Source organism: Gekko japonicus, unplaced genomic scaffold, assembly GCF_001447785.1.
Source record: "Gekko japonicus isolate JY-2015 unplaced genomic scaffold, Gekko_japonicus_V1.1 scaffold2059, whole genome shotgun sequence".
Taxonomy (NCBI): Eukaryota; Metazoa; Chordata; class Lepidosauria; order Squamata; family Gekkonidae; genus Gekko; species Gekko japonicus.
In genome coordinates, this window is record NW_015164253.1 from 306819 (window position 1) to 331439 (window position 24621).

General features: G+C 44.5%; 1 protein-coding gene across 1 annotated transcript in view; it reads left to right on the top strand.

The window, feature by feature from the left end:
* KCTD8 (potassium channel tetramerization domain containing 8) overlaps positions 1–20803 on the top strand; it is a 125658-nt gene extending 104855 nt beyond the window's left edge. Inside the window, exon 2 of the mRNA XM_015408672.1 lies at positions 20343–20803. Within this exon, the coding sequence (XP_015264158.1) occupies positions 20343–20803 (461 nt within the window). The remainder of the gene's footprint in view (positions 1–20342) is intronic.
* Positions 20804–24621: the final 3818 nt, after the last annotated feature.

Consider the following 24621-nt stretch of genomic DNA (forward strand, 5'->3'; position numbering starts at 1 on the left):
TCATTATCCTGTTAGCTTTGCTTTTTTTAATCACTTTATCTTTCGGATGAGGAAAGGCTTCGTCTTCTGCATTTTAAATTGTTTGCGCTCAAGAGAGAGAACACAAGAAAAGCATAAAGAACATTAACATCCAGTTTTGCACAAACAGGCCCTTTGAATCTACAGGTGTATGTCCAGGAACTGCCACCAGGCACTATGAATTCAAGCGCCTTAGGCAGTAGCAGAACTTCTCCGTAATGCCCCAGATGATATCTGCGTTTTGCCAAGCAGATGGTATCCTTTGCATGGTACTCAGGTTCTGCTACTAAGAAGTCAGCTATTTAACATTCAGCTGCTCTCTTTGCAACAGGAAAGTTTTCTGTTTTATCTGATAGACCACCTTCTCCTCCATGAGGTTGACTTTTTGCTAAATTCATGATCAGAGACCCTGTTCTGGGATGCTTCTGCCTTTGGAGCTTAGATGGGCAGTTTATGAGGGATATGAAGTCCTTGGTGGGGCACCCAGATGGTGAAAAGCCTCCCTAGAGACATCTGTTGACATCTGCTCTAAAGCTGCCAGTTCCAAGTTAGGAAATTCCTGGAGGATTTTGGGCTGGAGTCTGGGGAGGGTGGGGTTTGGGGAGGGGAGGGGAGGAACCTCGGTGGGGATACAATGCCATACGGTCCACCTTCCAAAGTAGCCATTTCCTCCTGGGGAACTGATCTCTGTCACCTGGAGATCAGTCATAATACCAGGCGATCTCCAGCTACCACCTGGAGATTGGCAACCCTAATCTACCCTGTGCTCATTTTGTTGCAAAACTGCAGTTGTTGTATTTGTTTTAATGGGGGGTTATTTGAAGCTTAATTTACTGCTGTTTTAGATTTTCCATTCCAAACATTGCTGCTGTTTTCTCAAGTTAGGTACCTGATGTTTTGGATTTGTGTAAAAAGTTGTATTCAGTGTGTCAGCCATCTTATACAATGCGCTGTGAAAATGCAAAAGAGAGTTTTAAATACATAGTTCACATTTTGCTCAACTTGAATACCACCACACAGTTTAGATTCAGACTATGCAAACAGTAGATAATGTGGTAAAAATGCACTTGAATGGTTCTAGTCTAGTCTTCTCCCTGGATCAGTATTTATTTATACAGTCCCCTGCTTGTTTGTGATCTTAAGTGGTGCAGTTCAGAAATTGTTCTATCATATGTTTGGTTTTTCGTAGACCAGGCCTAAAATGCACAGATGCCATGTACAGAGGCAGCAGACCTCTGAATAGCAGTGCTGGGAGGCAGCAGCAAGGGAGGGACTTAGCCTCTGTGCCCTACTTGACCACTGTGTGAAACAGGATGTTGGACTAGATGGACCACTGGTCTGATGCAGCAGACTCTTCCTAAGAACTGTGCCTATTCCTTTCTCATTTAGATGGATTCTGGTAATAGAAGGAACATGTTGTCCGTTTCTGTGACTGATAAAACATGAATTGGGTCTGTATCAAAGGCATGCATCAGAAGGGATCCGTAGTGAACTCTGTATGTGCTGCAGGGCTTCTGAGAAGGGTTAAAAACTTCAAGGTGAGGCCTGGCGTTCTCCTGGAATTACAATTAATCTCCAGACTAGGGATGTGCATTCGGTTTGTCCGAACCAAATGCACCCCCGAAAATGGCCCATTCGAACCCCTTTTGGGCTGCTGCAGGCCGATTCAGATTCTCTGATATGAATTGGCTTGCCGCCGAATTTCGGCGGCAATTCGGCTCCATTATATCCTATGGGCCATTGAAGTCAATGGCGAAAACATAGGGTATATTCTGGGGGCTGGAGGGGAGGTGGTTTGAGGGAGAGGCTCCAAACTTGCAGGGTACCTGCTGGAGCGTCTCCCCAAGATACCAACCAAGTTTGAAGAACATTGGACCAGGAGGTCCAATTCTACGGGCCCCCAAACAGGTTGCCCCATCCCCTCCATTGTTCTATATGGTGGGGGGAAAGTAACTTGGGGAGAGGCTCCTGCAGCTACCCTGCGAGTTTGGAGTCTCGCGCTCAAGCCCCCTCCCCTCTAGCCCCAAGAATATACCCTATGTTTTTGCCATTGATTTCAATGGCCCATAGGATATAATGGGGCTGAAATTGACATTCCGCTGGCCAAAGACTGGGCTCCTACTGACGAAACTGACATGCAGGAGTCTTACTGCCAGCCGAAATTGATTCTGCCCAATTCGGCCAAATCCGAATGGCCAATATATATATTTTTTGCACACCCCTACTCCAGACTACAGAGATCAATTCCTCTGGAGGAAATGGCAGTCTCAGAGGGGGGTCTCTGGAATAGCATAGAGTCTAAGAGAAACAGAAGTCCTGGAGTAGCTACAGAGGGTTGACGCTATAGGAATTCTGCTTCTCCTGTGGTATGCCATAGAGACTAGAGGAAAATAATGTTGCCCATAAAGACACTAAAACCCAGAGGCCAGTAGGGAATTGAGAGTGGGATGAGACTGCTGTTGGCCAGATTCTTCCTCTGGTTCTTCAGAGTGGCTTTTTCTCCCTAACACTTTGAAAGACGTGGAGAGGATTTTAAGAGGTTTTTTTTAGAAGAATAAGAATGATACACTCCTTTTATCTGGGATGGTCGTCCTCTTCCACTGAGCATGCAGCTTCAGGAGAGATGCATATGGAGCAGTGAGGGAGATAGGAGACACCCACCTAGCCAGCCAGTTAAACCAAATCAATTAATGGGGTGACAAATGTTGCATCCAGATTGCCCTTACACCCAAGAATTATGCGTTTGTGATAGATTTTTGCAGCCATTCAAATGTGGTCTAGCTTTTTATATTTTGGTAATCTGCTTAGAACTAATAAATTTAGAAGCAATATGAGGCAGAGAGGGTTTTTTAGAACATAACTGGATTGCAGCCAGTTTTATTAGTATGAATATTTAGGAACAAAGAGGCTGTGTGTCATACAGAACACATGCATACAGAAGGGGATGTAAGGTGGGAGAAGAAGGCAGGGGGAAATGATAGGAGGTGGGAAATTTAAATTTAAAATTTGAATTTTGGAGGGAGTGACCTCACAGGAAGGGGAGGAGTTAGAAGGTCTGAATTTTGACCTGGATGGGACATCACACCCTCGCTCAGCTCTCTCCCCAAAGTCCACCTGTCCCAAGGACCAATGTCAAATATCCATGAATTTCCCAAGCTGGAGTTGGTAACCATACCTCTTAGCCTTTCTTTCTCTTTTAACAGAGAAACAGCTTGAATATAGAATTAACAACTCCTGAATGCCAAAATTCTGTTACATGGTTAGGGCTTCTGGGGGAACCGTGGAGGGGTTAAGAGGTGAAGCCCATGTACCCAGAATGGAACAAAGCAATAAAAGGTCAGAGACCACAAAAAATGCTTTGTTTATCAAAAGTGTACAGCTATTTGGACTTCCGGTCGACGGAACAGCGATGGCGGATGCTCTCCTCACAACGGAGGAGGGCGAATCGCACACCAGCGGCCTGGAGGGGTGCCACCTCAAGTGACACCCCCACGGAGCCTTTGCGATAGGTTCCAGGCCAGGGGACTTTTGAGGGGTAGCCTCTTCGATGGCATAATGCCAGAGAATTGAGGCTTTCCTCCACCCCGACGGTCCAGTTGCTGAGTGGCCTTCGGGCATAAGCTGGACTGACCGGGACAAGCGCCAGAGATCGAGCGGAATGGCGTAAAACCGAGCATGGTCAGATAAACTGACCAACAATGAACGTGAGTTCTGAATAAAAACGGAGTAATTTAAAAAGCGATCCCCCCCACCCGCGAATGGAAAAAGAGATTGCAAAGAGGGGCGCCTCTTTTGCGAATGAACGGTTAAAACACGAAGGGGGAGAGGGGAGGAAGTAAACCAAAAGTGTTTTGATAGACTTATCTGAATTGCGAAGTCATTTGGCGAGTTTTCCGAGTTGTGGGGAAGCGGCAGAAACTATAAACAAAACGGATAAGATGGCGGCCCAGCAGAGAAAGTTTAAAATGAAGCTGGGCGGGCAGAGTCCGAGACCGGAAGAGAGAGCAGATGTCCTCAAACTCCTGGCGGATATGCTCAAGCCGGTGATGGAACAACTTGATGGTATTAACCAGCAATTGACTGTGATGAATAAAAACTTTCCGGCACAGCAGCTTCAGCTGAACGAGATGGAGAAAAAAGTGGAGCAGGCGAACGAGAAAATTAAAGAGATTGACACCACAAGTAAGAAGTTGAAGAAAAGGATGGGAGAGGTGGAAATGAAGCAGAATTGCCAAGAGAATTGAGTCTTGCAGCTTCAGATGGGAAAAGCTAACATGATTCTCAGGTTTCAGGGGGTTCCTGAAACGGATCGGGAAGACTTGAAGAGGGTGCTCAGTGAGATCATCACTCCAGTAGTAGGCTTAGCAGCGGATGAACTGGTAAATGAAATGGAGACAGCCTATAGGGCTTACTCCAATTATATTAAAAAAAATAGCCTACCTGGAGAAATAGTGGTCAAGTTTTCAAGACAAACCAGAGATGCCATTTTAAAAGCAACATCAGCAACTCCACTGAAAATGGGAAATGTGACTATTAAAACTTTAAAGGACATTCCATTTGAAATTAGACAAAAGAGGAAAAATTATAAGGACTTAATTTCTTTCCTTCAAACTACTGGGATATCATACAGATGGGCGGTTCCGGAAGGTGTCATCTTTAAGATCAATGATAGAAGGGAGAAGATAGACTTCACTTTTAAAGCTAAAGAATTTTTGAAATGTCAGCTGGAGACAGATGATAAGTCTAAAGAGGGAGAATCGAAGTTGAGTGATTCTGCTACCTCGGGAACTGAAGAGGATTCTGCAGCAGAAAAGGGTGCAGGACCTGCCAGTGTGGTATACAATTTTAGAGACAGAAGCCACAGTAAAGGCAGAAGGACTTGGAAAAGGGCCTTTTGAAGCAAAGAATAAGAAGATGATCAGAGACTTCTCTCATAACAACTAACTAAATAACATACAAGAAGTGAATTGTTATAAGCAAGAACTCAACAAGTATATTGTGATAATAAAACTAATGGCACTAACATATTTACTAACAGTGAAAATATCTCCTTCTCTTGGGGTTTTAGTCTAGTGTGGTTTGCTTTTCTTTATCCCTAGTTGTAGTCCCTCCCCTATATTTCTTTGTAGTTTGTAGTATATGCAAAATAAAAAATATTCCTACAGGGATTAAAAAAAAAAAAAGTGTACAGCTATTCCAGTGCCATCTCTACATATTCCCTGTCAGCAAGCAATCCATGTATAACATTAGGCCAATGGGATCAGAGGTATGGGGCAGGAAATATTTCATAATTTTCCAGTGCTTAATTTTTATGTGGAATATCTTCCATTTCTAAAGATTTATTGTTTCATAAAACTAATAACCATGGCATTCCATTGCTAATACAATATAGGGCAGAGCTGGGAGTTTCAAAGTTGTAATTAATATTTCTCAGGTGTTTATTCCAAGGAATTGTATGAGAGAGTACGTGTAAGTTTTATTAATTTCTAAGGGGGGGAGGGAAGCATTAAATAATATACATATATTTATCTCAACTGTGTAGGTCCAATCAAAATCAAAGCTAAAATCCTTCTATGGTAGGAGAGATACTGTAATCACTAGTGAGATACAGAACTATCAAGTAATGCAAGTGAGGCTTCGGAGAGTAACGTTGAAACTGAGGCGCTCCAGCGGCCTCCATGGGGAAAAGTTGAATTGTGTTGAAGCAATATGCATAGTCCTTGGGTGTGCTAAAAGTGGTGTGCCAACTTATTTGAGTTTCTTAGATTCCCCCCCCCTTAAATTTTAATCAGTGTGTGGAGGAAACCCTCCCCCTCTGAGTTTTAAAAGTGGGGGGGGGGCACTTTGGTGTAGTGGTTAAGAGCAGCAGACTCTAATCTGGAGAACGGGGTTTGATTTCCCAGTCCTCCTCCACATGCAGCCATCTGGGTGACCTTGGGTTAGTCACAGTTCTCAGCTGTTCTCTCAAGAACAGTTCTCTCAGAGCTCTCTCTCAGCCCCACCTACCTCAAAGGGTGTCTCTTGTGGGGAGGGGAAGGGAAAGGAGATTTTAAGCCGCTCTGAGACTCCGGGTGAAGGGCAGAGTATAAATCCAATCTCTTCTTCCTGTTCTTCCTCCTCTTCTGGTAGTGGCAGCCAGCCAGTTCAATTGCTTGCTAGCTTACATCTATACATATGCTAATGGATCTGGTAGGAAAACCAACTAAGGAATTTGGTGCTAGGAAGTCTCCAGGTGATTCCTGGAGATTTCCCAAAATGCCTGCCAGCAAGGCTCCCAGGATGTACCTGTGTGACCTGGGGGAACCGGGTCAAGAGGGTGGATGGAGTTCTATCACACAGTGTATAGAGTTTGAACTTTTACAAGTATTATTCTATTAAAAATAACGAGATCATGATCTGTTTAGGTCACTGGAAAGTTTTCCAGAAAGTTTTGCAATTCACATTTTTTTTCTGGAAGACCCGCATTGTTGACACTGACCTGCCTGTCACAATGCAGGTCAGTTAAGGAAGTGAACAAATTTTCTTGTGTATTCAAACACACCTCCTAAGAGGCTGGTCCTAATGACTTCACATCTAGTTAGGCACAATGCCAGTCTAAGCACAGCGAAGCACTTGTAAGTGCATTGATTTAAACAGATTTAGAAAGGCGTAACTCTGTTTAGGATTGTGTTGCTAGATTATGATGTGACTAGATCATGACACGCCAGTTTGAAGCTGTGATTCTGGGTGGATTTCTTTTCCATGTAAGCTGACCAGAAGGACAAGGTGCTCCACAGGAACAATAATCCCTCTTTCCTGGCTTGTGTTTTAATTGTTGTTTTTGTGCGTGTGTTTTAGCTTAGTTTTGATTGTTTTGATAGTGTGTTTTTGTTTGGGTTTTATGGTTTTTTAAGACTATCATGTATGTTTTTGTTAGCTGCCTTTGTGGCCCTGAGGAGGATGGAAAGGTGAGGTATACATTTTGAAAATAAATAAAATAAATGCTGGCGGGTGGGTGAGGAAGATTAATTTCCTTCCCATTCCCCAACCAAAAAGGACGAGGGGCTTCATCAGAGCAGGTGTCCCTGTGCAAGCAATAGGAGCAGACCAAGAGACTAGATATGAAGAATTTACCAATAGTTGTAGCAGCAATAACATCTTGTGCTTGCACGGGGAGCAATCGTACACCATTTTCTAGTCTCTATTGAGAGTTTTCCTACAGGTGCTTTTTTATTTCTTTGCTTTATTGTAACACAAATGGCCATTTTTTTTTACAAAGATGAATTTTTAGCAATGTAATTCCTTGACATGCTCAGAGCGCTTCGGGATTTGCAGTCTGTCATACTGCTAAAACTTTGAAAAATTATCACCGATGGCATGGAACAAACATCCTAATGAGTACAGGGAATGTTTTACCAAATAAACTGTTGTTCTAAATGGCTGCTTACTGCTATGTAGCGAAGCATGGCTGCTGTCGCATCCAGCCAGTCTCTCTGTGGCAACGTTCCCAGGCAATTATATCTTTCCGCCGGCCAGCCTTCTCATGTGCCTAACCAAGCTGGGAAGGGAAAATAAGGCAAAGTAAATTAGATATGACTTAACGAAGCTGTAGCGAAGACAATTACTGCCTGTCCCTTTTGGTGAAAATTTGTTCGGGCCTATTAAAATAAATACCAAGAACTGCACAATCTGTTTTCGCTAGTTAGAAAGATTAACACAGGTCATTGCAGAATTGTTGGGGTGTGTGTATGTATGTATGTATGTTTTTCCACATGTGTTTTTGCTAGCACATCTAGAGTCTTCCTCTTAAAGTTTTCCTGATGTGTTCTGTGTTCTTTAAGGTTGAATTCCAAATGCTTTCCCTTTCCCGTGCATTCAGTGCTTCTACTATAACTAATATCTCACTGGCTAACTAAAACATCATAGGCTTCCTAATTTTTCTAGCTTACAGAAGAGTAAAACCATTTTCATAAAAAAGAAAATCCCTTATTTTAGCATCACTTTATTTTTAAAAGCCAAATCAGAGTGCTGAAGTCAGGTCTGATCTTCAGTTTTTGCTTGGACCCTTTAGATAGTTGTGCCCATGTATGTGTTGGTGATAAATATTTTATGTTTGAGCACAGTAGTTGTGTTATTCTCACAATACAACAGCTCTGGTTCTGGGTTTTATTCTTCCTTCGATTCAGCCAGATTTCTGCTCCATCTTCGGTCAATTCGCCTCCTTGCTACAATGCCTGTCCTGCATGGCTTTTGTTCATATTGGTCCCAAGGCCTCCAGCACAGCCTTTTTGGTGGTCAAAGGGGGGCTGGGTGATCCAGTCCATTCCCTGTAATGTCAGAGGAGATGTCACAAGCATCATTGGTGAAGTCCCTTGGAGCTGGCCCATTGGCTGGAAAGAACATTATCCTGCCTTTTCAAATGGCAAAGACAACTTTCCCCCTCCAGTGGAAATTTTGTCATGTGTGAGCAGCAGCCTAGAACCTGGAAACAGGGCCATAGAGATATACAACTGGATGGCTGAGAGTCATGCAGTAAGTACTTCTAAGCATTATGTGCTGGGCACTCACCACGGGAAGACCTTTTTCAGCAGTATCACCACAATGGCTGTGCTCCAGAGAAACAAAGAATTTTTCACCCACAATGAAAGGTTGTCTGGCATTTTGCTAGTATAAGTCATCAGTGATACTATTACGTGGGGATAGGGCTGAGGAGGAATGGAGAAGCTGGCATGGTATAGCGGTTAAAGTGATGGACAAGGATCTGGGGTACCCAGGTTGCCATGGAAGCGGACAAGGATCTGAGGGACCCAGGTTGCCATGGAAGCTTGCTGAGTGACCGTGGGCCAGTCACACACTGTCATTCTAATCTACCTGGTAGGTTTGTTGTGAGAATGAAACAGAGGGGAGGAGGACAATGTAAGCCACTTTGGGTTCCCGTTGGGGAGAAAGGCAAAATATAAATAAAGTCAATAAGTAAATAAAACAGAAGCAAAAAACAGTGGTGGTGGTGGTGGTGGTGGTGGGAAGTGTTGTCAGGTTGCTGGTAACTTGTGGCAACCCCATGGAGTTTTCAGAATTAGGCATTCAGAGGTGGATTGCCGTTGCCTGCCTCTGCATAGCTGCCCTTGGTGTTCTCCCATCCAAATACTGACCAGGGCTGACCCTGTTTAGTTTCCAAGGTCTGATGAGATTGGGCTAGCCTGGGCCATCCAGGTCAAGGCAGAAGACACTGCTATACATTAATAATAACATATACTTATCTACAAGGATTTTCAGAACTGCTGTGCTTTCGATTTCGATTTATTAATCGCTTTCCCCACAAGTAGGCTCGAAGTGATTTACAGTTACTCTTTAGACAGGGGACTAACAATGTTTCATAGGGGATAGGGAAGACAACATATAATTCATTTTAATTGCACATGCCATAACTGCATAGTGGAAAAGTTTCTGGCTTGGCTCAGTCATGTCCCGAACGGCTGCGTCGACCGGCTTGATGACATTGGGGCTTCAGGACCCGTATGTCGTGTCGCCACACTGCCACCACCTTGGCAGAGCATCCTGCTGCAGGGATTTTTCGTAGCCGAGTAGATTCTTCCGCCTTCCGGATCCTGGACCAGGACGTCCCCAACCGACAGCTAACACCTTCCCAAAGGGGAGTTGGTGTGCCCACCCTCTCTAAGGAGTGGTTACCATTTTATCTACTCGCCAAGGCTTTCGAATCGCTGGGTGGATGATGAGCTGGGGACAACAGGCTGGCTGCTCACACCAGCGCGGGGCTCAAACTGACACAGTTCAGATGTTAAGACAGTGGGATATACCCACTGTGCCACCGCTCTGTGTTCAAAATACTCTCTTAGCTGACTGCCCCTTCCTCCGCAACTGCTCCTAAGGTATTGCTTCTTGCTGTTAACTTTGATTGCAAAGGGGTAGCTGTCGTAGCTTGCTACAGCAAAGTAAAACAAGAGTCCGGTGGCACATGAAAGACAAACATCAACTTCAGTATGAGCTTTCATAAGTCACAGCTCACTTCCTCAGATACGTAGAAGAAAATCAAACTGGAAACTCTGCTTAAGAACAAGAGTGACTAAAACAAGATTAACAGTTACAAACAGATAGCTAGGTTATGAAGTCTGCTCAGGGAGAAGTAGTCAGAAGTTTGTGAAAATTAACTGATATTGGTAACAAGGGTATGTTCGGATACAGTATGTTGAAAATAACCAACTAAGATTTCTAAACAGTGGGTCCCTTTAGCGACTGTAATGAGTAAAGGAATCGAAGTCTCTGTTTAAGTCAGGATGATATGTAGCGTTTAAGTTGTGGATGAGTCCCCCCCCCCCCCCCAACAAACAAACAAACAAACTGGGAACATCTCCCTGGACACACTATCACAGAAAGTCACTGTTCTACAGACAGACAGACACACACACACAAAACTTCATAGGGAATATACAATGTGAAAGTGCTGAATTAGAACACGTCAAGAAGTTAAACATTGCGTATCATCCTGGTATAAACAGAGGCCGAGTTCAGACTGGCATTTTGTCCCGGCAGCCAAACGTTTCAGCAGCATTTCAGTAGCGGATTAAAGGTGCGGGTTCACATAGGCACATCTTTCAGGCGTCCCCCAGCCATACTCAAGCCGTCTTGTGCCACTTCCCTCCCGAGTTTAAAAAGTACCAGGTGAAAGTGGTAGCAGCGGGTTGATTCCGGTTCCCTGAGTGTGTAGAGCGGGTTGATTCTGGTTCCCTGAGTGTGAACGCAAGCGCTGCTAAGGCGGGAACAACCCGCAGTCGTTGATAAGAGGCGCTGGCTGTTTCCACGGCAGGCGCCTGTGGTGCTGCTCGTTAGGGTGTGGGGTGCAGGGGTGCAGGCAATTCAAAGACGACAGGAGACAAGCTTGCAGGAACTGTCTGAATGAAGGAAGGAAGGAAGGAACCAACCCCCCTCTCTCACGCAGCAGCTTTATTTATACACCGGGAGTTACAAGCATTAGAGCATCCTTAAGGAATGTTTGTGTGTGTGTGTGTGTGTGTGTTTCCACGCAGCAGTCTGCTATCTGCCTTTCTCAAGGCTACTGACTGCGTAGTGAGCAGTAAACAGATTCCATCTCAGCCTCTCATGACGTATAAGGATTTCAGCTCCCAACCTCCAGCCAGGAGATTCCTGCACTGCTTTCCTACAGGCGCCCATGCACATAGGCGCATGCAGCGGAGCGCAGAAACAGCCATTATCAGCCCACCAGGGGCAGCCCAACAGTGCGAACGCTCCCTTGCGCTTCCTCCATGGTATCCTCCCGCTTAATTCACTGCAGTGTGAACGGGAATACCGCGACCAAGCTGTTCCAGGTCTGTTCTGGGTCTTCTTTGCCACGACTCCCCAGCACTTCAAATTGCCAGTCTGAACTCGGCCAGAGTCTTGGATTTCCTTAGCTTTGATCCCAGACCCAACAATCATGGGATAAGAGAACAAATCCCGTTGTGTATTAGTAACTAGTTACACAACAACAAATTTAGAGTCCCATGGCACCTTTAAGACCAACAATTTTTTATTCAAGATGTGAGCTTTTGTGTGCATGCACACTTCGTCTGACAATAAAATGGAATTACATATCATAGTTGTATCTATAGGGATGGCTTGTTAAATTAACATGCAAAATAGTGGAAATACGTTTTTAAACAGATCAAAAGAATGACACGCTCTGTTTCTGGTTATCATGTCTTTCGGTTCAACTGCGAGGGAAAAACAACATAGGTAATAAATATGTTAGAACTGGATATTAATGTGTCCTAATTTGTGAGAATCCCATCTCCTTTCTAGCATGGAGGCGAACTTTACAGCATCTTGGTTATGCAAAGTATTTTCCTTGTCCCTAAAATAGAGAACTACATTTCAATCTACCATTCCAAATTATATTACATATTCAATTACATTCTTTTTTTATTATTAACAATTTTTATTGATTTTTAACATTTTCCTTTACATATAGTGTAATATTTTCAACAGTATAACCCATGAACTTATAACATATAACATTAAAACAACATAAACCTAACATTCTATAAGATGCTAGTAGAAAGCAAAATCCTTATATTTCTGAGGCAAAGTGAATGTTCGGGGTTGACATGCAGTAATATATTCAAAAAACACAAACCACTTTTCCATAAAGTTATTTACAAATTTAGCATTATCATTGGCAAGCAATTGCATTGATATTTTGTCTGGTATAATCAGGTCCCATACCTTTGGCCTCCATTGATTGTTAAGAGCAGTAATAACATTTTGTTTCACTAAAACACGGAGTTAACTGACGGAATCCTTTTTCTGGGGTACAGTGTTATGTCAGAGATCAACAAGATATTGCATTGCATTACAATCACTATTATAATATACTATTTCAAAAAGAAAGAAAAGAAAAACATCAAAATATAGGGGATGTATAGCTCTACTTGGTGAGAATACATGTGAGAATTGAATGAGTTAGCATATGTAGTGCTTACACAACAGGAAGCAACGGGTAGAAATATGGCCCACTCCTCACACAGGAGGAAAGTGAACCATGGGAATTTGTATTAGGATCAGTGTTATTCAGTTTGTTCAAATGATCTGGAATCAAGGGGGAACAATGAAGCAGCCCACTCTGCCAGTGACACCAAATTATTCACAGTGGCGAAAACTGAAGTGAATAGTGAAGGGTCCCAAGAGGACCTGTTCAAATTGGGTGGTAAAGGTAAAGGTAAAGGTTCCCTTGCTTGAAAGCCAGTCGAATCCGACTCTAGGGTTGCGGTGCTCATCTCCGTTTCAAAGCCGAAGAGCCACCGCTGTCCGAAGACGTTTCCGTGGTCATGTGGCCGGCATGACTAAACACCAAGGCGCACGGAACGCTGTTCCCTTCCCACCGAAGTGGTACCTATTTGTTGTTGTTCAGTCGCTCAGTCGAGTCCGACTCTTCGCGACCCCATGGACAATCTCCCGCCAGGCTCTCCTGTCTTCCGCCGTCCTCCGAAGTTGGCTCAATTTCATGTTCGTTGCATCGCTGACACTGTCTAACCATCTCATCCTTTGCCGTCCCCGTCTTCTTTGACCTTCAATCTTTCCCAGCATCAGGGTCTTTTCCAGTGAGTGCTCCCTTCTCATTTGGTGGCCAAAGTATTTGAGCTTCAGTTTCATTATCTGGCCTTCCAGGGAACAGTCAGGGTTGATTTCTTTGAGGATTGACTGATTTGTTCTTCTTGCAGTCCAAGGGACTCTCAAGAGTCTTCTCCAGCACCATAGTTCAAAAGAATCTATTCTTCGGCGCTCGGCCTTCCTTATAGTCCAACTCTCACAGCCATACATGACTACTGGGAATACCATTGCTTTGACCATGCGGACTTTTGTTGGCAGGGTGATGTCTCTACTTTTTATCATGCTGTTTAGGTTCGCCATCGCTTTCCTCCCAAGGAGCAGGCGTCTTTTAATTTCATGGCTGCAGTCACAGTCTGCGGTGATCTGGGATCCCAGGAACGTGAAGTCTGTCACTACTTCCACGACTTCCCCTTCTATTTGCCAAGGAGTGATGGGGCCGGATGCCATGATCTTAGTTTTTTTGATGTTGAGCTTCAAGCCCACTTTTGCGCTCTCCTCTTTTACTCTGAGCAAGAGGCTCTTTAGATCCTCTTCACTTTCAGCCATTAGAGTGGTATCATCTGCATATCTGAGGTTGTTGATCTTTTCCCCAGCAATCTTAATTCCCGCTTGTGATTCATCCAGGCCAGCATTTCGCATGATGTACTCTGCATATATATTAAATAAGCAAGGCGACAATATACATCCTTGTCGTACTCCTTTTCCTATGCTGAACCAATCAGTTGTTCCATATCCGGTTCTAACTGTCGCTTCTTGGCCCTTATACAGGTTTCTCAAGAGACATGTGAGGTGGTCTGGTACTCCCATCTCTTTAAGGACCTGCCATAGTTTGTTGTGATCCACACAGTCAAAAGCTTTAGCATAGTCAATGAAGCAGAAGTAGATATTTTTCTGGTACTCTCTTGCTTTCTCCATAATCCAGCGAATGTTGGCAATTTGATCTCTAGTTCCTCTACCTCTTCGAAACCCAGCTTGTACTTCTGGTAGTTCTCTATCCACGTACTGTTGAAGCCTAGCTTGTAGGATCTTGAGCATGACCTTGCTAGCGTGTGATATGAGTGCAATTGTGCGATAGTTTGAACATTCCTTGGCATTGCCCTTCTTTGGGATTGGAATGTATACTGACCTTTTCCAATCCTGTGGCCACTGTTGCGTTTTCCAAATTTGCTGGCAAATGGAGTGCAGAACTTTAACAGCATCCTCTTCTAAGACTTTGAATAGCTCAGCTGGGATACCATCACCTCCACTAGCTTTGTTGTTAGCAATGCTTTCTAAGGCCCATTTAACTTCACATTCCAGGATGTCTGGCTCGAGGTCAGTGATTATACCGTCGTGGTTGTCAAGGACATCGAGGTCTTTCTTGTATAGTTCTTCTGTGTATTCTTGCCATCTTTTCCTAATCTCTTCTGCTTCTGTTAGGTCCCTACCGTTTTTGTCCTTTATCATGGCCAGCTTTGCATGGAACGCTCCCTTGATTTCTCCAACTTTCTTGAAGAGATCTCTAGTCCTTCCCATTCTATTGTTTTCTTCTATTACTTTGCACTGTTCATTCAGGAAGGCCTCCTTATCTCTCCTTGCTGTTCTCTGGAAATCTGCGTTCAGTTGGGTAAATCTTTCCTTTTCGCCTTTGCCTTTCGCTTTCCTTCTTTCCTCTGCTATTTGTAAAGCCTCATCAGAAAGCCACTTTGCTTTCTTACATTTCTTTTTCTTTGGGATGGTGGTGATTGCTGCCTCCTGTACGATGTCACGAACCTCTGTCCATAGTTCTTCAGGCACTCTATCTATCAAATCCAGACCCTTGAATCTATTCTTCACCTCTACTGTATATTCATCAGGGATGCGATCTAGGTCAAACCTGAATGGCCTCGTGGTTTTCCCAATTTTCTTCAGTTTAAGTCTGAATTTTGCAATGAGTAGCTCATGATCTGAACCACAGTCAGCTCCAGGTCTTGTTTTTACTGACTGGATAGAGCTTCTCCATCTTTGACTGCAAATTATATAGTCAATCTGATTTCGGTGTTGCCCATCTGGTGATGTCCATGTGTAGAGTCGCCTCTTAGGTTGTTGGAAAAGGGTGTTCGCTATGACCAGTGTGTTCTCTTGACAAAACTCTGTTAACCTTTGCCCTGCTTCATTTTGCTTTCCAAGGCCAAACTTGTCTGTTATTCCAGTTACCTTTTGACTTCCTACTTTAGCATTCCAGTCCCCTATGATGATGAGGACATCATTTTTTGGTGTTAGTTCTAGGAGGTGTTGTAGGTCTTCATAGAACCGGTCCACTTCAGCCTCTTCTGCATCAGTGGTTGGGGCATAGACTTGGATTACTGTGATGTTGAATGGTTTGCCTTGGAATCGGACAGAAATCATTCTGTCATTTTTGAGATTGTATCCCAGTACTGCCTTTTGCACTCTCTTGTTGACTATAAAGGCCACACCATTTTTTCTACGAGATTCCTGGCCACAGTAGTAGATATAATGGTCTTCTGAGTTAAATTCGCCCATTCCTGTCCACTTTAGTTCACTGATTCCTAGGATATCGATGTTCAGTCTTGCCATCTCATTTTTGACCACGTCAAGCTTACCTTGATTCATAGATCTTACATTCCAGGTTCCTATGCAGTATTGTTCTTTGCAGCATCGGACTTTCCTTTCACCATCAGACACATCCACAACTGAGCGTCCTTTCGGCTTTGGCCCAGCCGCTTCACTCTTTCTGGGGTTACTTGTACTTGTCCTCTGCTCTTCCTCAGTAGCATATTGGACACCTTCCGACCTGAGGGGCTCATCTTCCGGCGTCATATCTTTTAGCCTTTTGATACTGTCCATGGGGTTTTCTTGGCAAAAATACTGGAGTGGGTTGCCATTTCCTTCTCCAGGTGGATCACGCTTGGTCTGAGTTCTCTGCTGTGGCCTGTCCGTCTTGGGTGGCCCTTCACGGCATAGCCCACAGCTTCATTGAACTGCGCAAGCCCCCTCGCCACGACAAGGCAGTGATCCATGAGGGGGGGTACCTATTTATCTACTTGCAATTTCTTGCTTTCGAACTGCTAGGTTGGCAGGAGCTGGAACTAGAGACAGGAGCTCACCCTGTCTTGCGGCACCCGGGTCTTGAACCGCTGAACTACTGACCTTCCACAGCCTGCAGTTCAGCGTCTTAACCACTTGAGCCACCGCTCAAATTGGGTGAGGGGACAGCAAAGTGGTAAATGTTCAGTATAAATAAATGTGAAGAGGTCTGGCTGTGTTTGGAATACTGTAGAGAGTTCTGGTTGTCCCATCTCAGAAATGATATTATAAAGCTGGAAATGGTAAAAATGATCAAGTACCTTCCATTTAAGGAAAGGATAAGGAATTTGGGACAGATAAACATAGATGAGAGACAATGACAAGAGACTTACAAGATTATATATTGGGTGGAAAAAGCAGTTAGAACTTTTCCTCCCCCTCCCATAATATTAGAACCCAAGGGACCTGGTTAAAATGGCGGGCAGTCGATTCAGGACAAAGGAAAGAAAATACTTCACAAAACTTGTGCAACTTTTTTGACGACTTGGTGACGGCTTAGATTATTTTTAAATCGGACACATTAATAGAGATAAATATCTATCAATCACTATTCTTCATGGTGGCTGAATTGGACCTCCATGTTAGATGGAAGTATAACTCCAACTGCAAGCCAGGAAGGGGGGGGGGCTTGGCATTTGTGGACCTTCCAGTGCATCTGGTCAGCCATTGTGGAAAACAGGGTGTTGGGCTAGATGGATCATTGTTTTGATTTAGAAAAGCTCTTCCCATGTTCATAACATTCAAAGAAGCCAGTAAAGACATAGCTCAATGCACTCAGGTCCACTATTATATTTTAATAATTCATGAAGCCCACATTGTTACCTTAACCACCAGGAACGTGTAAGGGAAGTTAGGTTGAGAGAGAAAGCACCTGGTTCAGGATCACCCACTGAACCATGGGTGAAGTTCACCAAACAGGGGTCTGAGCCTGGGTCTTCCAGGTTTAAAGACAGCCTCTACTCCATATAGATAAGGTTGCCAGGTCTGGCTGACAAGCTGATGGGGGATTTACCAGGAGGCTTCGGGAGAGGGGAGGGAAGAAGCACAACGTTCCTATGTCCCCTCCGGGTGATGTATGCACACCAGGGACTTCGGGTAAGACATGCCTACATCACCCGGAAGTGATGTACGTACGTTGGTGATGGGGGGAACACTCTGTTTTTTGGGCAGAACTGTATGTTTTAAAGCTAGTTCTACCATAGAGTTTTGCCCAAAAAACAGAGCATTGCCCCACAACGTCACCAACATGCCTATGTCACTTCTGGGTAAGGTAGGCCCATTGGGGGTGTAATTCCTCAGTGGAGAGGAGGAGCACGCTGTGGCCATTCCCCCATTTTTTTATAGCATTGCAGTGGGGGAGGGGTTCCAAATCAGTGGATCCCCCGCCCCCAACTGAGGAATGGCAACCCTACATATAGAAGAGGGGGAACAATAGAGTGCAAGCATGAGAGGAGAGGTGTTTAGTTGTACATCGTAGCTGGGTCCTTGCATTTGGAGTCATGGATGAATAAAATGTTGGGAAGTCATTCTTACTGATCATGAAAGCTTTGCAGGCCAGTCTAGTTCAATTTCATTATTAAACCAGGAAGAATCCACAATCCCTAGAAGTTTGGTAGCATTACTTTAGATAAATGGCTTATCTTCTAGAGACATGAGGTCCTCTCCTTAATGATGAATTGCTTCATTCATTTCAGGGCACTGCATAACTATTCACACACCGTTGAGCTCAAGGCTAATTTCCCTTATTAGGATTGCATTTACCACAACAGAATGCTGTACAGCAAAGTCCTTTTATCTTCCCAAAGCAGACAGAAGAATTTATAATAAAAGGCATCTTCCAGTTGTAATTACAATTGCACAACTGCCCCTTCCTTTGAAATGCCCATAAGCCCAGGAATACAACTGCATGCCTGAAAATCTTTAAAAAATTGCACAAAATAGCCCAATCTCATTATCAAAATTGCATGTTTCTCCACTTGAGGAAGTAAGATTCCACCACTATTAATGCCAGCACAGAGCTGTAATGATTATGGAAAGCGGCTGTTTGTCTATTTAACATTATCAGCAATAAAGCCCAGGTTGACATTTTGTCTTTGCTACTTTGGACAATTCTTCTTCTTCTTCTTCTTCTTCTTCTTCTTCTTCTTCTTCTTCTTCTTCTTCTTCTTCTTCTTCTTCTTCTTCTTCTTCTTCTTCTTCTTCTTCTTCTTCTTCTTCTCCTTTGTTGGTGTGCCCTTGGGTCACTCACAGGTTCTCTCAGAGCTGTTCTCTCAAGAGCCGTTTCTGTCAGAGCTCTCTCAGCCCCACCTACCTCACAGGGTGTCTGTTGTGGGGAGGGGAAGGGGAAGGAGTTTGTAAGCCGCTCTGAGACACCTTTGGGTAGTGAAGGGCGGGGTATAAATCCAATCTCCTCCTCCTCCTCCTCCTCCTCCGAGTCCTCCTCCGAGTCCTCCTCCGAGTCCTCCTCCTCCTCCGAGTCCTCCTCCGAGTCCTCCGAGTCCTCCTCCGAGTCCTCCTCCTCCTCCTCCTCTCTTTCTCTGATTCCCTCAATTGTCATTTGTTTCTCTACTCTTAATTTATGGAGCCAATTTTGTTTATTATTACAACAACATTTGTTTTGTGGCATATGCTACAATAAGGATTTCTTGGGGGGATTCTGTTATAATCCCCAGTTGTTACATGTGTTCCTGCTTCAGTTATATGCCTCTTGTACGGTACTCCTGTAAATGGCTAAATCTAAGGTGGCACGTGTTTGCAAGATTTAGCAAGATCCATTTATTTAATTCATGACCCCCCTCTGTGAGAAGGTGCTTTGTCCATGTGGCTTGCTGGCGATCTTACAGAATTCTTTCTTTACCTGAAAACACACACACACGCACACCTGTGGAAAGATATTACAAGGAATGGGATACTTGTGTATGTCTCCCATGTCACTATCCAGCCCTCCCCTAACACTATCCAAATACTTGAGATCTAGGTCTTGAGTAGCCTTGGGGGGCAGAGAGCAGGAAAGTGGGAGGGGAATATGGGAAACACAAAGAAGTCTCCCATTCCTTGTAATGACTTGGCATGTTGCTTCTACATATGCAGAGAGCAAAAGAGTTCAGCTGAGCCCTATAGTTCTCTGGGGCATGCATTGCATCCTCACTAGGCCGAAGGATGGGGGCTTTGCTTTTAATAGGCAAAAGATGTCGTTTAATGGTATACATAGATTTTATTCCATTTCTTCTCCCATTTTTACCCTGTCTTTTTGCCAAAGAACTGTACGCAGAAGAAACTCTTCAGGTTGTTTTTTTTTGGGGGGGGGGGGTTGCAGATGGGAATAGAAGGCTGTTTCCTTTCCACTTCAGTTTCCTAACATGAATGAAAACTTGCATTGTCAGCCTTCAGAACTATATAAACATCCCGGCGGTGGAGCAAGAGATGCATGTAGAGCAGGTCCCACAGGCCTCGGTTGTAGCCCTTCCCTCTTCTCCCAAGCCATTGCATTGCTGGGTACTCTACTTCTTTCCCAACTGCAGCCATGCACACCAACACAAGCAAGGCCACTGTATGCACTGTGTGTTTGGGAGGGGGGGGGAGGTTGTCCTTTCATAGAATTCTAGCAGGCAGGCTGCCCTGAGTAAAACCCAGTTAGAGGCATTGCAGAGACAGGAGGAAGAACAAGCTGCTCGGGTTTCCTTGGTGCATCATGGAAGATTTATAGTGGAGGTCTGCTGCAGCCATGACGGCACAGCCTGCTTCCCATGTATCCAGGGAGTGGGAGTTTATGACCTAGGACAGGTGCAGTTGACTTCAAGCAGCACTTATATCAGTGGGGACTTGAGTCCTTGTAGCTGAATCAGACTTATCTGGACATCAGTTGCCTGCTTTCCCTAACATATAGATGATTTGAGTCCAGTGGCACCTTTAAGACCAACAAAGTTTTATTCAAGGGATAAGCTTTCATGTGCAAGCACACTTCTTCAGATACACTGGGTTCGCACACGAAAGCCTATCCCTTGAATAAAACTTTGTTGGTCTTAAAGGTGCCACTGGACTCAGACTTTGTTCTGCTGCTTCAGAACAACACGGCTACCCAATCTGAATATCGACAATTTATTTGCTTAAGTGGCTGCCTACTGGTAATTTCCCCCCTCTTCACCTTTTCCTAGGACCGCCACAGCGAACAACCTCTCCCAAGCAAGACCACGAAGACAGAAAGCATGAAAAAATCACAGACAAAGGGAGCGAGAGTGGAACGTCCTGCAACGAGTTGTCCACCTCGAGTTGTGACAGCCACTCTGAACCAAGCACGCCCCAGGAAAATGCCACTTCCGCCCAGCCAGCCGCAGGGCACCAGCCAAACACTCTAACTTTGGATCGGCCCTCTAAGAAGGCCCCCGTGCAGTGGATGGCGCCCCCAGACAAACGCAGGAACAGTGAACTTTTTCAGACTCTCATTAGCAAGTCCAGAGAAACAAACCTTTCCAAAAAGAAGGTGTGCGAGAAGCTGAGCGCTGAAGAAGAGATGCAGAAATGTATTCAGGACTTTAAAAAGATCCATATTCCGGATGATTTCCCGGAGCGCAAACGCCCTTGGCAGTCTGAACTCTTACAGAAATATGGGCTATAGTCTTTTCAGTATTTCTTGACACATCAATGGTGCGTTTAGTGTTTATTAAGTTGCCACTTTATTACTGGTGTACCTCTTCTTTCCAGCCCACTCTGAGGTAGACCGAGTCGTCCTCTGAGTCATTGCTGCTGCTTCGTTCTCTGTGTGAACACTGGGTGTCCGATGGGTTGATTTCTTATTCTTTCTTTTCTTTTTAAAATTTGGAAATAATGGAACGAAAACATTATGGATCGTTTTATAATAGGTGAAAATGTGCATGATCAACACATCTTTGGTTTTCAACCTTCCCATCCATGAAACAAATATATCCATCAGGCCATTTGTCATCTTTTGTCCACAATAGTGGTGATGCAGAATTCCAACGGATGAAGAAAGAAGGGGGCTTGCGATGACAGAATTAAATCCAAACACTCTTTAAAAACGTTAATGCAATAAAGCAAATGTCTGTTTTGCATGAGCACTATAGGGACAACTGAACCACACCCGGGGGGGGAAAAAGGTCTGTCTGCTGCTTTGGATAAATATTTTTTGTTCAGTACCCAAGGCCCTAAGTGTACGTCTTTGGAACTGAGCTTTGTGAGGATTTGTGTGTGGCTGTGTGTTGTTTTGTAAGGATGGTGTAAATACGCCCTTATGCTATTTTATGGCTGCACCAACATTCACCTGCTCGTGTTCATCGGGACTATTTCTGTGAAACGCAAAACTATCAGCAGCTTGTGAAAACTGGTTTGATAGTCTGAAAATTTCTGTTTTCATGTTAGTCAACAAAGTTGGGGGGGGGATTAAAACAACAAAAAAAAGACCGTAACATATTTGTTCAAAGGGGCCTACTGTTAGATTTTCTTGATGAATGGCTCTTCTGTTATTAGTCTGTCTGAGTCGTCAAGTGGGTTTTTAAGGAGAATTTTTGCAGTGTTTTTGCTTCTGCTTCATTATCACATCACAAACTAACATGTTTCAGCAGAAAAATGAATAATGTTTGGGGGGGCTATGTGAGTCTTAATATGTTCAGTAGAGAATCCGCATGATTGAAAAGAACGGCGTTATTGATTACTGCTCAGTATGGTAGCGATAAAATCTCAGACAGGATTACACAGAGAGTACTTTAGTTGACAAAGGAAAATGATACTTCTGACAACTGTTGGGAAATTTACTGTTAAAGTATCTAATCTAAGATGTCATTAACAAGACACGTCAGACAAAAACTGTTTTTTTCCAGTGTACAAAAAAGAATATTTATTCATAATGTCATAAAAATAATCTGGTAAAAACAAGCATGTTTGGATGGCTGATGAATTTTCAGGAATTTATGAAATGTTGTGTATTATGTTTTTATATATAACTGTTTGCCTTCTTAACCCTGTTGGCTTCTGATTTTCCTTACGACTTTGCTAATTAGACAAAAGTAGGTCATTTCACTGGGCGCCATTGATCAGTGTAGAATTTGGTCATGAAAAAAGTCAAATCTCTTTCTTTCTCTCTCTCTCCATCCTTTAATTTATGCATCACTCTGTACATGTACCTCAGGACCAAACTCAGTGAGACAGGTGTCTCTGGGTTCGCCTCAGGGAAGCACTGCCATTTTAAAGACTGAATCCCAACTCATGCTTTTAAACTGCAGGGGCCTGATTCTGGTCTGGATCACCACGGCACAGGGGGAGGAGGGAATCTCCTCTAATCTATATATCTAATTCCCAACATGCCCCCTCCGTGCGGATATCTAAATCCGCACATCAGGGGCACTTGGGTGGCAGGGGAGATTTTCCTGCTCATTTGGGGCAATACCCAGATGTGCAGAAAAATCTGAAAACTTGGAAAAAATATGCAGGGGATATTTTAATCCCCCCAAAAGTAAAAGAGTGTTCCCTGCGCAGGCACAGGGAATGCTCTGAGAACAGCTTCGCCGCCGCCAGGGAGGGAGAGGTGGCAGGAGAAGGCTTGGCCGGTGGGCAGCTGTAAGCTGCTCAGCCCTTGCCGCTGCCGGGGTGGGGGGGAGTTTGGCAGGCCAAGCTCAGACCTCGCTGCCGCTGCTGCTGGGGGGAAGGGGGAGTGGGAAAAAGCTTGGCAGGCCAGCCAGGCCTCACCGCCGCTAGGGGAGGGGGGAGGGAGAAAGCTTGGCGGGCTGAGTTCATGCCTTGCCGCCAGTCCTGGGGGGGGGAGGGAGAATGCTTGGAGGGGCACGGGCCTCACTGTGGGTGCCGGGGATGGGGGGGCAGGGGAGAAGGCTCACCTGCGGCGCGCCTCCGCCTCCCCCCCCCCCCGCGAGTATCGCGGGTCCCCCTTCTTGTATTTTTCTAATGTGAAACTACTTTATACAGAGTGATTAAAATGTAGAATTCACTGCCAGAGGATGTAGTGATGGCCACAACAATAAACAGCTTTCAAAGGGGAGTAGATAGATTCATGGAGGATAGGTCTGTCAATGGCTACTAGTCATGGAGACTGAGGGGAACATCCACATTCAGAGGCACTAAACCTCTGAATCCCAGAGCCAAGAGGCAACATCAGGGGAAGACCTCGGCCTCTATGCCCTGTTGGTGGCCCTCCAGAGGAACTGATGGGCCACTGTGTGAGACTGGATGCCAGACTAGATGGACCACTGGTCTGATCCAGTAGGGCTCTTCTTCTGTTCAGGGGGCATTATTTATCCACAAGCCCCCTGGTGCCATTTTGAGGAGGAAAAACAGTGCCGGGGGGATCCCCTCCTCCCCCTGCACTGCAATTTCCCAGCCAAAATCAAGGCCCCACACCAGTATAAAGGGGTTCCCATCTGGGTCGTCTTTAAAGTGGGGCTGCGTCCCTAGTGTGAACCCAGGAATGCCTGTCTTGTCTAATTAGGCCTTCAGAAGCATGTGGAACTGCACCCGTTGTATGATTTCCAGACATCTGTTATGGAATACAGCTGTGACCTCCAGAGAAGTGTAGCCCAGGCTTGACTCTGCCGGCAGACCTCCTTGTTCCCATGATAGCCATGCAGAGTTATGATGTGTGACGTGGCACATTGCTTTTCATGAAGAAGAGGTCTATGCAACAGGAAGTCTAAATAACTCTGCTTACCACTGTTGAACAGTGATTGATGTTGGGAAGTAACTGTGATGCTAAACCACCATGAAAGTAAGTGCTTCTTCCTGGAGATATTATTCCTTCCTCTCTCATTTCACTGTTGCCATCACTAAATGAAGCAGTATCTCAAAGCGTCCTAAAACAAAGCACAAATTGTGGTATCAGAAGAACTGGTCCTCAGATGAAGCCCTGATCAATCAGACCAGTGGCCCACCAATTCCAGCATCCTTTTTCACACAGTGACCAACCAATTTATCTAGAGGGCCAAGGCCTTCCCCTGATGTTGCCTCCTAGCACTGGCATTCAGAGGTTTACCAGCTCTGCGGGCAGAGATTCCTTTTAGTCATCACAGCTAGTAGATGGGGCATGAACAAATCTTGCATATAGAACTATTCTTACTTAGCAATAGAAAGAAAGCCAGTGAATGGCTTGATTGAAATCCCTGGTGGGTTGCCACCATCACGTCCCTGTTATTTGTCCAAACTGATCTTATATATGAAAAAAGAAGGAATATAGAAGGTCACTCTTTATGTACTGAGAAGGTGGGATAAGATTTATTTTTATTTTATTTTTATTTATACTTTTGATTTCTTATACCGCTCTAATCCCGAAGGTTCTCTGAGCGGTTTACATTGTAAATTACCAATTCTAACTAGGGCCACATAGTATTGGGAGGAGGTGAATACCTAACAGGCACCCTGCCCGTTCTTTGTCGATCTCCCAGCGGATCTCCTCTCCTTTGATTCTGCGCTGTA